At 41.5% G+C, this 17,915-nt stretch overlaps 1 protein-coding gene across 1 annotated transcript in view; it reads left to right on the top strand.

Moving 5' to 3' along the window:
• kirrel1b (kirre like nephrin family adhesion molecule 1b) overlaps nt 1-17,915 on the top strand; it is a 100,200-nt gene that overhangs the window by 43,906 nt on the left and 38,379 nt on the right. Inside the window, exon 2 of the mRNA XM_065953684.1 lies at nt 11,606-11,755. Within this exon, the coding sequence (XP_065809756.1) occupies nt 11,606-11,755 (150 nt within the window). The remainder of the gene's footprint in view (nt 1-11,605; nt 11,756-17,915) is intronic.

Consider the following 17,915-nt stretch of genomic DNA (forward strand, 5'->3'; position numbering starts at 1 on the left):
ACCTTCATCAACGTTACGCCTCCTCCTACATTAATCACTACAGCAACATGCCTACTCCTCACATCGACCTTAATTTGAACCCAGTCATATTTATACTTCTAAAAACCAGCTCTAACTAGTTCATTCGAAGAAAGTGAAGTGGCATAACTGTCTCTCACTTTCCAAAAAATGTCCTCTCCCAACAAAGTCCCTGGGTCACTGAGTTCTCACAAAGATAGAAAAAACCGCAGCAAACACACACATTCATCCATGAACATCCATGCACTTGGTCTAATTTTTATCGAATGCAACATTCACAGCATTGACCTGCTCAGTCATACGCACTCGTTCTAACATGCACCAAAAAACACACATACACACAAACAGAACCTCCCTCCCCTCCTCTCTCTCTCTCTCGCTCTCTCTCTCACACACACACACACACACACACACACACACACACACACACAATTGCCTCCCTCTTCTCACATGCCTTTTCACTCCGTGCTCATTTGGTGATGTTAATGCCAGCAGACATGTACAGTGTGCTCTAACAGCGGAGGGAGGGGAGGGTGTGGGTGTGTGTGTGTGTGTATATGTGTGTGCAAGCGGGTATATGTGTAAATGCCAGTGTGCATACATGTGTGTGTACTTACCGCTCTTAAAAACCAATTAACAGCACACAGCAGCAGCCGCCCCCCTCCTCCAAATGAAGAGGTGAATTAAACATCACCAGGACCAGATGGAACCAAATCAGAGAGAGAAAGAGAGACGGATGAATAATTGAAGACAGAGGGGATCATAAAAAAAAGAGGGAAATAAAACTGAAATAAGAGATGAAATGAAATGTAAGAAAGCAGAAGTCAATTAGAGAGGCTGAGACAGAGCTGCAGGGGGAAGCAGATAGGAAGAAAGAGCGGGGGGGGTTGATACAAGTGTGTGTTTTTGTGTGTGTTTGCGAGCGTGTTCCTGCCGTGTTTGTGTGCGTCTCTCCTGCCTACTTTCCGGAAAACAGTCAACTAACACAACCCAGTTAGTTGTTTGAAGTCGACAGTGGCATAATCAGGTTGGCATAGGGATGATTAGAGCGAGTTCTCTTTCTCGAAACCGAACTTCACTGGAATTGAACGGCGTTCTGTTACCTGAGCGTGTCGCGTGTGAGTGACAGTAAATAACCTGTGAAGCAGGGATCCATTTCCAAAAAGCTATTCAGGAGAGCTGCTGCGCTGTCAAATGGTGGCTGCTGCGTGTTATACAATACACGTGAATCACAAATAAGTTCTGGTATGAAGTAGGTCTCCTGCATGTTTATGTACGGATCAGAAGTGGGGTGTGCTTCGAATGGATTTTTTGGGAGAAAATATTGGTAAATGTTAAATGGACTTGAGCTTGTGTCGCGCTTTTTAGTCTTCTGACTACTCAAAGTGCTTTTACACCACATGTCACACCTACACATTCACACACTGACGGTAGTAGTTGCTATGTAGTGAGACCATCAGAAGATTCATAAATTCTTAAGCCGCCAATGAAGCAGCGGGAGCAATTCAGGGTTAAAGGGGACGTATTATCAACAATCCACTTTGACAGTGTTTGTGAACATTTATTTGGGTAACCTGAGTGTCTACTGACCCACAAAGTGTAAAATAAATCCATCCAGTCCTTTGTTTGTGGTCTGCATAAGTCTTACAACACAGAAAAAAATGCTCCATTTTAAATTTGCTCTCCTTGTGATGTCACAGTGGGATTCTGGTCAAAAAAAATTAACTTCCTTATATGTAAAGTTTGATGAGTTACCATTCATGTTAAATTGGCACGATATAAAAGAAAATTTGATGGATCAGTTGATGTTTCAGATCAGAGTTTGTCTAATTAATAAGAACATTTTAACTCTACAAAATACATACAAATACTTTTCAAATCAGACCAGAAATATGTGTACACCTGTATAGTAGTACCTCACTTCTGGTTGAGTTTGGTTTGGTTGTGTATTGTGGAGTGATTGTAGTGTCATTCCTAACAGTAATCATAATTACATTGCACACATCATGTTACAAGGTCGTTTTTTTTATCTAAGTGTATTTACTAAAAAGAAGTCAAACAGGATTAGAAACCTCGAGCACAGTCAGGTGATCGATCACAACACGATGTGAACGAACCCTCAGGTTACACTTATCTAGAGGAAAGAAGGATCCTGAACTGGAAACCCAAAAGTCTCCAGGGACAAACTGATCCAATGTGTTTCGAGTGACTGTTTCAAGTGGGTATAAAATGTTGTGTTTCCACTTCCACTGATATTATTTTGTCAGCTCCAAACTGAGAGCACTGTCCTTCAGTATCAGAACACACATACCCTGAGTCGATGTGCTAAAGCAGGTATCGGGAGAAAACGTTGCTTTGTGAACAACCATCGAAGATTTCACTGTTCGGTCAACTATCCCATTGACTGTCGACCGTGTGTGAAACGTTGATCTTTGGATCTTTGGGGGGGGCAGGCTGTTTCAGTTCAACAAGTGACCCTGTAAACTGGAGACTTTCAGCCGAATGTGTCCGTGGCTGCTTTTTCACTCAGTCTGTAGGGACTTTGGTTTGGAACCAGAGGGTGGCCAGTTCAAGTCCTGCTGCGTACCAAATCTGGAAGTTGGTCTGGTAAGCTGAAGAGGTGCCAGGTCACTTCCTGAGCACTTGGCATCGAACCACCAACTGCTCGGCCGCTCCTTCATGTGCAGCCCCTCACTCTGACATGAATATCCACATTTTTCTTTTATCCAAAAGTCTGCACTCTAATTTCCAGTCTCTCTTTTTACTCTATTTTATCCATAGGCCCTTTTTTTGACAACACAAACATGTTTCATGGCACTCCAAAAAGGTTTTTAAAATTTAATTAAAGAAAGAGACAGTGACGGGGTATCAGATATTTTTGTGTCCTGGCTATTTGGATCTCTAAACTTCATTCCATTGAAGTCAAGTGTGTGTTTGTGTTTTTTTTTAAGTCTGTGTGCAGGCGAAGGAAAATGTCTGCATGATTGTATCCAGTCGTGCTGTCTCGTAGGGATTTGGGGAGAGTAATTGAGTACATTTGTGAGTGCGTTTAGATTTGAGTGTGCATTTTACTCCGGGGGCATTTGTGTAGTTTGTGCAGTGAGTGTGTATGTGTGTGTATGCTGTTTGGTAATTGCCTCTGCTTTGGCTTTGTTTTGTGTTGATGTGAGTGTTTGTGTGCTTGTGAGTCATGCATGCAGTTATATGTGTGTTGGAGTGTGTGTTTCTGCTTCTTCATGGTAGTAATTGCTCCTGGATGAGCTTGTGTGTGTGTGTGTGTGTGTGTGCGATTTCCAATAACTGCTGGCTTTGCTCAGCATCTCCTCCGCTTGGCGTCACGCTGCTCCTCTGTTCTGTTAGAAGTGTTTGCGAGGGGGAAATAAAAGCGTCGTTCGGTGGCGAGAGGGGACACTGGGAAATCACTGAGCTTCTGTTTACAGCAAACACGGAGCGCACCGGGACACCAAGTTATGATCTCGCTGTCGGGTCCCTCCGTGCTTTTCCCGCTCGGTCCTTCTCCGTCTTGCTCTCCTGTGCGTCTCTCCGTCAGATCGGGGCGGCGAGCTTCAGGGTTATAAACGTAACATGAGTGATATTTCCAAAAGCAGCAGAATTAACAAGGCAGCAGTAACCACATCGTCCCTCGCGGCCAATCAGGAACACGCAGGTCACTGTATCCTGACCTTTGTTTGAAAATGACTGCAGGGACACATGGCTCTGTAATGTGACACAGCACTCTTTCTGTTCTAACTTTTTGTGTGCATTATAAGTCTCTATCTCCCCCATGCTGTGTCGCCCTCTGCAGACCTTTAAAGCACTATCAATACTGCAGAAATAACCAAATATAATCTGATAAAATGATGCATCCCAACATTATCTGCATGTACTTTGTCTAAATTTAAATCTGTATCCATCATTAATCTTTCATTTCTCTGCTCTCGTAGGGAAACATTCATTCATGCAGCACTCTATCCTATTGACATTTCCTCTCATCTATAACTAAGAATAAAAACAGCTCCACATTCAAAGTTCTGCAGTGATAGAGATTTGGTTTTTTCGCACAACTACAATCTGGAATCACAGTTGTAGTCACAAAGGATATTCAGTCATCGATTGCCTATGTGAGGATGCATGCTCAGTCTGGGCTCACATGTTCCTAACACTTGGTTTAATGTTGCAGAAATTGAAAGAAGAGAAAACAACGTGCAGCTTGTATGATGGAGATTAGGTTAAATGCCAAATGTTAAAGTCAATCAGTTGACTACATGATGTGAAAAAAGTCTTTGTATAATGTTAGTTCAGTTACTAACATACAAGTTTGACATACAGTATAAGTCTGAATTTAATTAGTCCAATTTCTCACAGCCAGACTTATACCCCAATTTCCACAAACTCCGGGTGCGCCGTTTCCACAGCAAGCGCCAAGGTCCGTCTCCGGAGCATGCCAACAGCGCCACTCTGCTCTGGTTTCACCGTATCAAATGCGTTGATTTGACCACAATTTAACAACCCGGACAGGAAGTGAGACAATTTTGAATGAGCCAGTTTTCTGTTTGCAGAATCTGAAACATGACAAAATGCAACATGTTTGAGTCAACTGATTCTTCATGCTGATGGCTGGTGATGATAAGTGTAAAGCTTTGTTTTGAAGCCTGTGCATTAAAAAATCAGTGCCCGTAATCACCGCAAAATATGCATATAAGAATGACCAAAAATCTTCTTTGCATTTCATCAAATTCAAAAACTATTTTTTTCTGCAGAGGATTTGTATTAGGACAGTTTCAATGAACCTTCAATCTTCTTCCTTCAAAGTACGATAGTGGGCAAGGAAATGTAACAAAAAATGGTTGAAGGGAAACTACAGAGGAGCCTCAATTTCTTCACTTTTGAATCTTCTCTTTGACTTTTTTCCATCCTTGCTTTCCCCTTCTTTATCTCCTTTCTCCCCCCCCCCTCTCTCTCTCTCTCTCACACACAAACACTTTCCTGCTCTTTTCTCTCTCTCATGCAAACACCTTTTTATGCTCTTCTTTCCACACTTTGCCCTTTGCTGCCTTTTCAGAAATGGCAAATATATGCACATGGCATACACAGCACCACAATGACAGATATGTATGCAGGCATGCGTGTAAACACGAACAATACTTGCACACAAATACACACTCACTCATACTCACACTTGGACTCAGCGTGCTCTCTCCTGCCTGAAAGTGGTGTGCGGTATAGTTGAAATGGGAGCGAGCTGTTGCCTGGAGGCAGAGCCGGGAAATGAATACACGGTGAGGGTCAGCGTGGCAGTTTTTGGGGGGCGGGGGGGGGGGTTAGGAGGATGAAGGCCTCAGGGTGTGGAGGAGCACAGTTTAGGGTTACAAACCTCACAAACTGTCCTTTCATTTCCACACAGGAATGATTTGCTTGCAGGAGATTGTATTTGGCCTCTGATGGCCTTCAGCTGTTAGGACTCAGATGTCATGAATAATGAGATGATTTCTGATAGGATGACAAAACATTACGCTTTGAATTTCAGAAAATAAATATCTAAGGACATTTTTTTTTTTATAGGTTTTACAAAGACATATTCTTTCTTTTTCATATTAACCTTCATCCTGACATGAGCAACAGATGACAGGAATGATTAAATGTGATGGTTGTCGGAACACCAATTGGTAAATTTCTTTCTGATCGTTGAGCCAATCAGAAGCTTTTGAGCTGTTTGGGAAATTGGACCCTAATGTACCTGATGAGACTCAATTTGGCCATTTACATATGGATATGAAATGTGTAACAAATAAGTTCCCTGATCATGTGCTTTGATAGAGTACACTTTAAGACCAGGACTTGAGCACCAACAAACCTTTTTGTGCAAAATATTTTCCCAACATGTAAATATAAAACTCAGTGAAATGATCATCGTGCTGTTGGAAAATCACAAGTTGGGATACATTTATAGCCAGAATGAAACTGACTTCTGGTGCTGCGTTTCTAGCCATCCAATTTTTTGACATACCAATACATCAACCATTTTTATCCAGACTAAAAAATCTCAACAGGTACTGCATCGTCATATAAGATAAACGACATTCATGTTCCCCAGATGATGTTTCAGAATACCTTTGGCGATCACCAGCCAAATGACGACCTCTGGTTTTGAGGACAGTGTTCCACTAACTATTGGTTGGATTGTCTCGAGATACAGTACAGATATTCATGTACCCCAGAAATTGAATTATAGCGATTTAATGACCTTCACAATGACTCTTTGGTACCCAATGGGTGACGTCATTGAGATCACGTCCATGATTTAAACAGTCTGTGGTTGGTATGAGAGTTTAGCTGAAAGTGTTGCCTCACAGTCTGTATATAAACTCTGAGCCTCGTTCATCACCATGGACACTGGGAAAATAACACCTTTTGATTACCTGTTTGACTAATTAGGATTTAATGTCTTCAAAGTTAGTTTTTTTTTCTCCCGGTACTTCTGTGCCTGACAGCAATTACCTCTCCTGTATACTTCCGCTATGAGCCTCTCTAGTGTTCAACCTTTATATCTTTCCCTGAAGGAGTCTGTTTTCCACTGAATCTTAAAAAACCTCACACTTCAGCTCATGTATAATAGAAAATGTAGAGAATTTCAAAGACTTGTGTACTTTATAGTTAAACGCTGAGTGTATGAATTGATAAAAAAAGGCTGGTTGGATAGAGCTAAGATGTTTAATAAAGCTCAGTCTGATGGGGGGAAAAAGGAGGACAAAGAGAATAAAAGATATTAAAGACATTAAGCATAATATGTTTGGACACCGAGGCAGTTATTGTGAAGCTCAGTCTATTGTACCACTGGGTCATTATGCAATAACAAAGAGCGAGCAGAGAAGATATACCTTACATCATCCCTCAGGGTGATGATGCAGGGCGGTGAGAATGAAAGAGAGGAGCAGGAAGATAGAAAGACAGAAAGAACAGCAGAGAGAGAAAGACAAGAGAGTGTAGGAAGAGGAAAGAGTTATAGGTGAACAAAGAGAGAGAGAGAGAGAGGGGAAAGAGAAAACGATGAAGTGGGAAGAGGGATGCAAGAGAAGCTGAGGGGTTGAGAAGAAAGAGAAGATGGAGAGAGGAGAGGAAGAGAGACAATAAGGAGGAGTGGAGAGAAGGGAACAGTAGAAGACAGGGTTATAAAAGGAAACAAATGATGATGAAAGAATTTAAAAAAAAGAGGATGGCAAAGTTAGACAACATGAGAGAGGAAGAAAGGAGACAAAGAAGACGAGGTGAGGAGAAAAAGATAGATGGGTGAAGTTGGAAACCTGGAGAGCACGATAAAAGAAAGAGAGAGGAAGGGATGATAGGAAAAGAGAAGAGGGAAGAGGTAAGGACACATGGGAGAGGAGAGACAGGGAATCTGAGGAAGATGGAGGTGTGTGTGTGTCGGGGGGTAGGAGGAGGAAGGGAGGGAGGGGGTATCCCGTAGGGTTAATTACATCTCTGTTCTCTGTCAGTGTGGTTCGCTCCTCTGCGATCTGAGTCCCTGCTGCAGGCTGACAGGCCACACACACACACACACACACACACACACACACACACACACAAATATGCACGCTAATACAAACCCACAACCTCATAAACACAGATAAATACACACAAACATCCGTGCACACTCGTGTATCACGACACACAAACAGAAATGTTCTCTGTCTCCTCCTTTTTGTCTTTCTGTCACCGTGTCTCCTCTCTCTCAATTTCTATCTCTATCTCTGTCACATGTACACACACACACACACACACACACACACACACACACACACACACACACACACACATTGTAACCCACCGCAGCCTGTCCCAGGAGAATATGCGTTGTTCTGTACAGAGTTATACATGAAGAAGAGGGCCCCCGCTCGTAATAGCTGTTAATTTTGCATAAATCATGCATAACATGACCCACATGTAAATCACTCATGTCAGCAGGATATCACATCCCAGCAGCTCCTTCTTCTTCTTCTTCTCATTTAATAGCAGCAGCTCCATTTCCACTGTTTCGTTTCGGCTCCTTTGTTTGTCTGCGACTCGTGCAGATGAGAGAGATGCACAAGGTCCCATCCAATGGAAATAATAGTTGTTAAAGTGTGAAGGTTTAGAAAATAGTCATCTTTTATTTTCTTGCAGTTTCATCAAGGTTTTCTAACTTTTTCTGAGTGAAGTACATTCATGACATTCTTTGTGTTCACCAAGTGGTATGACTGCTATTTGGTTGCAGTCTTTTTGAAATGCAGCTTCTTCACCTTATTGACTCTTAAAAAGAGTATTACAGGACAACAATGGACATTCAAAGTCTATCTAATATTCAGCCCAACTTTTTTTTTCTTGCTCTGCTTAGAAGACTTTGAAAACATTTCCTTCACACATTTTTATTTTAACATTTTTGCTAAGTTTGAAACTATACTGTAAAACTTCAAATAAAAGCCCATCCCAATTTCAGGCCCAGTCCCTCTTACTAGCCTGATGTTCAGTGTTGTTTAAGGAGAAAACACAGCACAACACCAAAAAAAAAGATGAACTACATCACCTGTCCAAGAAAGACAGAAATATGCTTTTATGTAGGCCTTACAGCATGGATAGCAAGACTGCTAGCAGCGGAGTGACAGACTCTGACTCCATAATGTGAGCCTTTGCCTTTTTATCAATGCTACGTGCAATCAGACATATTCACAGCATCAATGGACGAGTAGAAACAAAGTTACTGGGATGCAGACAAAAGTATAAAGCAACTTCATTACAAACATGAAAGATGGCACTGGTCATGTGATAGAAAGGTCACGGTCCCTGCCAGCTAGCTTGCGGTGAATATTACTGAATATTTCCATACAGATTAGCGTAGCCGGACTTGACACGATCATTTAACCCGGGGAAGAAGCAGGAAAAAGTCGAGGTGATAATTGAAGCTCTCAAAACGTTTTTTCAAGCTAGCATCACTATTGTAAAAGAAGCACAGCGGAAATCTAAGATGGCAGCGACATTCGACAGTCTGACACTTTGTCAGTCTTTGACTCTGAATCAATACCACGTGCATCAGTGGACGAGATGAAGAGAACACACTGACAAGCAGAACATGGAGCAACCTGAACACAAAACTCGTAAGGAAGTAATAAAGGTCCATGACTTGAATTAAACTGGTCTTATAACACTTTTAAAAAGTTGTGGTTTATATGAGGAACCATTGCTGTTTACATTGGTGAGCTGCCAACTGTTGGTCAGTTTAACTTGTCTGATTTCATACTTTTTAATAGCTGCATTAAAGATGTTTGAAAAATGATATTTAAATATTCACCAAATTGCAGCTTGAAAAAAAACAAATTTCAAGTTATATATGTATGGGGGATGATATTTCAGAACTGCATCATCTTCTTTATCCTTTGACAGAAAAAAACAACAACCAAACAACTGCAGTAGTTAAGAGTTATAAGGAGGATTTCTCTTTTAACTTCAAACAGATACAGCGGCTCCATCAGCTCTCAGTCACAGCAGTCGTCTTCCTGATTCAGTATTCAAAAGGAAAAAGTTGACGAAACATCAAAGTGCTCCCTGTGAAGTCGGAAGATTCCACGTCTACGTTAAAGGAAGCCTTCTGCACAAATAACATGACAGGTCGTGTAATCCTCCTGACAAATCAGTGAATCTCCCCGTTGTTTGCACCTTTGTGCTTGAATCCCGCTGAGACGTGTCCCTCAGAGCCACGGCCTGCTTTATTAAGCAGTTTTGCCTTAATTAGCTAATAGGATTGTTTTAACCATGATCCAAGAACAGAACAGCCCACGGGAAGACAAACACCAACTGTGTGTGTGTGTGTGTGTGTGTGTGTGTGTGTGTGTGTGTGTGTGTGGGTGTGCATGCTGAGTGACTCAACACATGTAAGTGAATGAGTGAAGTGTGTGAGTGCATAAACTGAGTGTGAAGAAGCTGTGCAGAAGCTGCTGTTTGTGCGAGTTTGAGTCTGGTTGTGTGTGTGTGTGTGTGTGTGTGTGTGTGTGTGTGTGTGTGTGCCCGTGCACGTGTGTGTGTGCATGTGTCATCTAAGGCACCACAGTCGTCTTCTTCTTCTTCTTCTTCTTCTCTCCCTTAATTAACACGCCTTCTCGCAAGACTTTCTCTGGAATATGAAACAATTTTACCTGATGATGCAAACGGCTGCAAACAGCAGAAAGAGGGTTAGTGCCTCGCCTCCTCACCTGACACTTTCTCTTTATGTGAGAGCGCTAATGTATGCCGGCGCTACACTTGTAGTTTTTATATCCCGTGTATTTTAGTGGCTCTGCAATCGCCCAAAAGGCTTATTTTGCTGGAGGAAATGTGAGTGTGTAAGCAGAATCCTTTGTACTGTGTGATGAAAAAGAGCAGGCTGTATCACAGCTTGGCAAGGATGGTCGTACCCACACACACATACATGCACACATACATCTATGCAGGCACATACACTTTGGCTCGCAAATGCCCACGCAGAGACACACGCAGGCCCCGCTGAAGTCCAGGGGAAAAACTTGAAAAGGGGGCAAGGAGGAGGAGACAAAACAGGCAAAAAGCACGGAGGAATGACGGATATGCAAATCCAGGCAATCGAGCTCCGGGTCCACTTAAAAACAGAAATCATTGAAAATACTGTTCACTGGAATAAATTACCAATATCAGGTGCTGTGCAATCTATCTGCAGGTTTTCACACTTGATCTTTGAGGGATTGTATTTTATTTTTTTTTAAGACTTATTTTGGGGCTTTTTGGGCCTTTAAAGGCTTTATATGTGATTTTTTTTTTACACTCAAAGGGATACTTCACCCCCGTTAAAATATGAATCTGTATTGTATGTAGTAGAAATGTGAAGTTGGTGCCTTCTTGGCCAAGAAAAGGCAGAAAGTGTCTTTTTGTCTCATGTGGATGAAAGACACCAAATCCCAGAATGCACAGCACCGCAGTACTTTGTATTTTTTTTTGTATTTTGAGTAATCCCTGCAAACAACCAAAAAAGTGCACCCTAAAAGAACCCAAATCCACATCCCCATTATCAGAGAAAGATAATATTGTAAAATCTAATTCAACAAAGGTATTTGTTTTCAAACCCTCATAACTTAAGAGCATCTTTAATTATGTTTGGTGAAGGTTTACAAGTCTGTCATATATTATGTTATAGTGTGAGATCAATCAAAGTGATTTGTCAGACTCTTGACGCTCAAGGTGAATTGGATTATTCAGAGTACAGGTTCCTTTTAGTAAAGTGTTTAGATGCAAGAGTCCCTCCATTCAGCCAAAGTGAATAAATAAAAGGGCATTAGATTTAGATCCTCATCATCCCTCAAGAGAAATTCCACTCAGACACAGGGTTCATTTTAAAACACACTCACAATAAAAAAGTAGTAAAAACACCACATACACAATAAAGACACATAATAAACCACCCCAACAGCCTCCATATGGACAAACACCAGTCGATAAGGCCGGAGAGGGACTGTGTGGCTCGATACAGTGCAATAAAAGATGGCGGCTCACGGCCAGGTCACAATGAATGGAGCTTAAAATTGATTTCTCTCTTTTTTTATTTTTGCAGTGTGGTGCATTCGCTTCTCTCAGGAGCCAGCGGACCAGTCGGTGGTGCTGGGAGAACGGGTGGTGCTGTCCTGCGTGATCTTCAACTACAGCGGCATCGTACAGTGGACCAAGGACGGCCTGGCCCTCGGTATCGGCGAGGGGCTCAGAGGTGAGGAGAGGATGAGGGAAGAGATCCTGAAGTGGGTGGGGGAAAGAAAAAAAAAGAACCCCTCACAGCTTCCCCAAGCTGCAGGGATCAAAGTGAAGGGAAGAAGGGGAATAACTCAGCTACGGTTTCGGTTCAGTTTTGACTGTAAGAACCCTGACAAAAGCTATTATGCCTGAAAAGTGTAGGGGTTTTTTAACATTAAGGGAATGAACACTGTGCACAGAGAGAGAGGGAGAGTTTAAGAGCCGAGAGGCGTCTGAGTGACAATCTGGGCAAAAATGAGTCCTGTATATCATGCTGAATTAGAGAAAATCCCTCACACTGCTGACAAAAGCAGACGCACATTCGCATAAGCCGACACGCACATCCAGAGTGACTTACTGTGAGTGCAACAGAGGAGCAGAATACACTTCATTTCAAATATATGGAGGCATTAAATGCAACCAAAAGAGAGGGGAGTAAAAGGGTCAAAGCCACAATAGACGGAGAAAAGGTATTTTTCTGCATTCGGGAAATGGCTGCAGGAAGCCCTGAAGTGTTGATAATAGCAGGAAAGAAAGTACCTGTGATCATTGTGGCTTTCTGAATGTTGAAATTGATCGACTGAGCTACTCAGTGCTTTGCTTTCTGCCAATGATGAATTCTTGTGGAAAACCATTTCAGCTAGTGAAATTATCTTTTTGACTTCTGTTGGTTGAGAAAATGAACAAATTCAGTACTTAAGTGAAATCTCCTCAGGTACAGTTATAGAATGGGTTTTAAAATGTAAGCCTGTTAGGGTCCCTGTTATTTAATCGCTTTGATGCTAATCTCCAAACTCATCAGTAATCATCTCTAGTTCAAGTCAAGGCTTCCTTTTCCGTGCGCTGCATTGTTAAAAGTCCAATAAGCAACCTGAGATGTGACGACGTTTTCTAATATAAAAAAAAAGGAGTGAAATACACCCCACCGATATCTCTGCAGAGTAAACAACGTAACCTCTTAGTTCATTACATATTGCAGAGTAGCACCTATTCAGCTGTTTCTAATGAGTCTCATTTTACTGTCAATAATAAGTCACACAGAGGCTTCACTCGGACTCATTTAAGCAGGATGAACCCGCTTGTGATTTGTTTAGAGGAGTCGTTTGTAATATAAAGGTCTGATCCTGACCTCTGATCCATTCCAGGGAGTCGGGGAAATTCAAACACTGATTAGCTTTTAAAACAGTGTCAAGCTGATTTATTACTCAAGTTAAAAGTTGAGCTGTACTTTCAGGCAGATGTGTGTTTACGGAGATGAACAAATATCTCATAAAAACACACATCTGCTTCCTTTTGCGTTCCATAGGTGCTGTGTTTCCTGTATAAAGTCTGCTGACACATGATTTGTCAATACAACTTGGACTTAAACAAACACCAGAACACTTCTCATACCAAAGTTCGGTCCTGCATGTACCAATTCTGCATGGTAATGTAGAATCTGTAGACCGATCTGTAGAGATTACAATGATACTAATGCGTTGTTGTGTCGTCAAAGCTTAATTTATTAAATGGTAATTGGACATGAGCTTGTATAGTACTTTTCTAGTCTTCTGACTACTTAAAGCACTTTTACACCGCAGGTCACACCGATGGTAGAGGCTGCTATTTAAAGTGACCATCAGAAGTAAGCTGGGGATCGAACCCTCAACCTTCTGGTTGAGAGATGACGACTCTACCAAATGAGCCACAGCCGCCACAAGTCACTCAGTACAATAACAAACGTTTTAGTTTTGTCTGAACTAAACTTTTATTCTAAATGGGACCTAATGGGGATTCTTCGGCTTTTGCAGCCAGCCTCAAGTGGACACTCGAGGAACTGCAGTTTTTTTGTGCTCTTCCACATTGGCTTCATTTTTCAACACTGGAGACTCCAGCTTCAACACATCATATGAAACATCATGTCCATATTTGGTTCCAACACTGATTTAGGTTAATGCTTGATGGGCTCAGTTCAGGTCTCAAGATGCAAACTTTTCTACACATTAGGGATCAGCGCAGAGGTTTATTTTGCAATCATCTTCATTATTGCACGCATGCACAGATCATCACAGGGTCTGTGGGGCAGCAAATAATGAAGGAAGTAAAGCCAGCATCAGCATTACACAAGACTTAACTCAGCTCCTTGTAATCAGGTAAGGACTTTATCGATGACAAGGTGCAGTGGACTGCTGTGGTAATGCTGTATGCATTTGTTCAAGGACAAAGAGTATGACATCTTGTTTCCTAGGTTTTGTGTTTGAAAAGTTTGAGTTTCAGACTTAAATGTCACGTCAAGTACAAAGTTTGTCTTTCATTAATATCCAAAATACGCCTGCAGCTGTCAGTGCCGTTAGACGAACCTTTCATTACACATCCGAATCCCCTATTTTTAAAACAATCAGAAAATTCAGAGTAAAGAAAACATTCATTTGAATATGGAAAATGTCACAGATATTTACAGAACAATCTAATACGCTCCTACTAAATGTAACACTAGAAACGCTAATACAACAATAGACGTTGCGTACTTTGTGACCTTTCTTTTAGATGTGAACACACATCTTATTTCTCATCACACTGTCAATGAAAAGCTAACCACACACATTGTATATCACAACACATTCATCACATCATCATCCTCCCTCACAGACACACACACACACACACACACACACACACACACACACACACACACACACACACACAGTAGAGACACATGCACACTGTCACACTGGTGATGATCTGACATGTGATCAGAATCTTGTGTTCAACTCAGTTTAATTCACAGGTTCAGTAAAGGTCAGCATGTCTCTCTCTCTCTTTCGTTCCTTGTTCTTCTCTATCTTCCTGTTTCTGCATTTCTTTCTCTCTCTCTCTCCCGCCCTCCTTTCATTCTCCTTATCTCTCTTTCACTCACGCTAGCAATCTTTCTCTCTTTTGCTCTCTGCCCCTTTTCTCTCATTCCTAATCACTCTGTATTTCTCTCACTATGTCCCCCTCTCCCTTTTTTCATGTGTCTCTATTTCTGTCACTTTCTTATAGGCCTACTCTTTTCTTTCCTAGTATCTCTCTTTCTCTTTGTCTCCCCCCTTTTCCTGCCTTCCTTCATAATTCCCCTCTCTCCTGTCCATCTCTAGTTCTCTCTATTTGTCTCTCTCACCTTCTCCCTCTCTCTCTTTCCTCCCCATTATCTATTCCTTTTCTCTCCCTCTCCTTTTTTAATGTCTCCTGGTTCCTTTTAGTCTTCCTCTCAGTCTGTTTTCATCTCTTCATTTCTCTCCCTGTCTTTTGTCAGTCCTTCCCTATAATCCATGTTCTCTGTCTCCCCTCTCTCTTCTCCTCCCTCACTCCTTTTAATTCCCGCTCCTCCGTCTTTAAAAACTCCTGCTCCATCATTTTTGCTTTATGCAGATCCTCCCATTGCTTTCTTCCTTCCCCATCATCTCCTCTCCTCTTTTTTCATCTCCTCCCTTCCTCCTCCTCCTCCCTTTCCCTCTTTCTCCTGCTAATGCTCTCTTTGTCCTTGTAGCCTTCTGCGAGCACAGCTCTGCTGACAAACACACCGGCGTTTGATAAACACGTTGTCCTCTTTGTCTCTTTTTCTCTGCTTTTTCAGTCATCCATCATCACCTTCTGTCCATTACTTATCCTTAAGTCGTCTGTGCTGCCAGTCGTCCTCTCATCCCTGACATACTGTCTCTCAATCTTTCCTGCTCCTCGTGTTTTATAGTGTGAGCACAAAGTCATGTCTTAATGGAGGGAAGTGCGTGCGCTGTTAAAAGTGTTGTTTGCGCCAGCACACGATATTAATGCACTCTGATCTGATGAGGCATCGGCGGTGCATGAAGTCTGACATATTAGAGCGCGTTGTTATGTTGCCCTGTGTGATTTCATACAGCTGTTGATGACAGTGTGGGAGTGCAGATTGAGCTGTGAATTCATACCTGCAGTTTGCACGCCCACACACACGCAGGAGATGTATTTCAGAAACTGGCGATAAACACGCACAGGATTGCATGTAAACAAAACTCATGCAATTTTAACACAACCCTTGAAGTCTAAACATGATGACATGCATGGATCATGTTTGCATGTGTCACTGCAAACAGTCCACAACAAATGTGCACACATCCTGCAGGCATCAGTTTATTGTTCATCCTCCTCCTCCTCCTCCCTTCTTCTTCTTCTCCTTTTCCTTCTCCCCGGGGTGCTTTCACCTCTGTGGTTGCTATGCTGCGAGGTGCTGGAGTGGATGATGTAATCTCCACTAATACTTTTGCCCCCCCCCCCCTCCACCCCGCACCCTCTTTCTCCTCTACGCACCCCCCAACTCCCTGCTTCCCCGCCTGCCTTCCTGCTGCCGCTGCCATCTGAATCCATGATGTCATGTTAGGATTGGGCACGGAGGATCAATGAGTGCCCCCTAGTGGACGTCACGCTCAATTATGTCTTTGTCTGAGAGGCGAGGGGTTCAAACAGGAGAGGGGGGGGGGTGTTGTAATTGGAACGGAGCTGCCTGTAGTTCCACAGTGTGTGTAGCATACAGGAATTGATGGCATCATTGTATATGTGTCAATGTTTGATCTGTGTGTGTGCAGGAACCCTCCAGCTGTTTGTGTACTGGGTGCATGTTGATGATTGTGTGTTGTTGTTTTGTGATTCAAAAACGTTTTTTTTCAAATCTTTTAAAATAAATGTGATTAATGCTAATGCTCTCCTCGCATTATGATGAAGAGCTTTGACATTTTCACATAAACGCAGGTCCTGTTTGCTTCACTCTCGTCTCTGATTGATGAGCTAATGCAATTTATTTCTTTCAAACGAGCTTTGATGTTTCTTTTTGTTCTTGTGAACGAGTCAGGTGTCACAGAAAACAAAAATACAGTTACTGACGGTGAATAAAAAAATGTGAAGAGTTGAGATGATCTCATACCACTTCCTTCCTTTCTGTCCAGACTCTCATTCGGATACAAGGGTGTTGGCCAACACATTATTCCTCCAATACCCGTTCAAAACATCCATATTATTAATATTAGGGATGGACAATATAGACCAAGTGACAATTTGAAAGTCACAAGGAATTATTCAAAGATTTTTATAAATTAATGACTATTTGAATATTAGAAAACCATGATCTTTCTCCAATAAATATCAGAGATTATATTAGCTTTCACAAACATTACACTCTCTACTTACACCATACTTCTGTTGTGTCTGGGATAGCTTTTGCAATCTGATCATATCATTGGTTGATATCAAAACAGATCCAATAACCCCCAATTCACACATACTCTGTGCGCATTTAACCACCGGCTCTTTTGTACACAAGTTCCTCTGTCGCCAGTCACAATAATCTGAATAAACTCATGTCGTATATGATGTGCCCTTATTTGCATATCTTGTTATGTGTGCATGCTTACTATTATGAGGTGCGTGATGATACCTGATTTCAAAATCAGTTAAGATTCTCCTGTATACAAATGATTTATATCAAGGTAAAACTCATGAGACAACAAATATTTTTTATTGTTTGTTTTTTTTTTGCCTACTGAGCTTGTAGTTGGTCCTGTGTGGTACAATTATCACACCGTGTTTCATAAGACCTCAATATCATCAAAATACTGTCCCAACTTAGTAAAGTGCTTAATTTCAACCAATATCCATATTTTATTCATTTCCAAAATATCATATTTACAACACAGAATAATGAAACGGTAACATAAAGCACAAAACAAATCGCGTAGTGGCTTTCTGTTCAGGTCCGTCTCCTCGATAGCGACACCGACAGCTGGAAAGACAAAAAAAAAACTGTTAAAGTTTAAGATAGCAGTAGCAGAGTAGTTAATAGAAACCAGGAATTACATGAAATGTTGACTTCTGTGGGTGTTTTAAAATTATATAAATGTAAGTAATTGTAGTTGAATATGTTCCGTGTGATGTGTTTAATTAAATTAGTTGTTTCAGTTAGCGTTTGTTCTTCCTGTGCTGTTTGCCTTTTAATTACCTTTAAATTGATTTGATCTACATCTGTATCAGTATTAGTGATATTACTTTAAATTGATTTGTAAGGTGCCCAATAGTTCCAAATTGTTATATCTTTATTTTGTTCTTAGCCGTTTCAAATGTTCTCCTCTTCACTCCATCTGCCTTTTCTATTG

This window comes from Labrus bergylta, chromosome 4 (genome assembly GCF_963930695.1).
Source record: "Labrus bergylta chromosome 4, fLabBer1.1, whole genome shotgun sequence".
In the NCBI taxonomy this organism is placed as follows: Eukaryota; Metazoa; Chordata; class Actinopteri; order Labriformes; family Labridae; genus Labrus; species Labrus bergylta.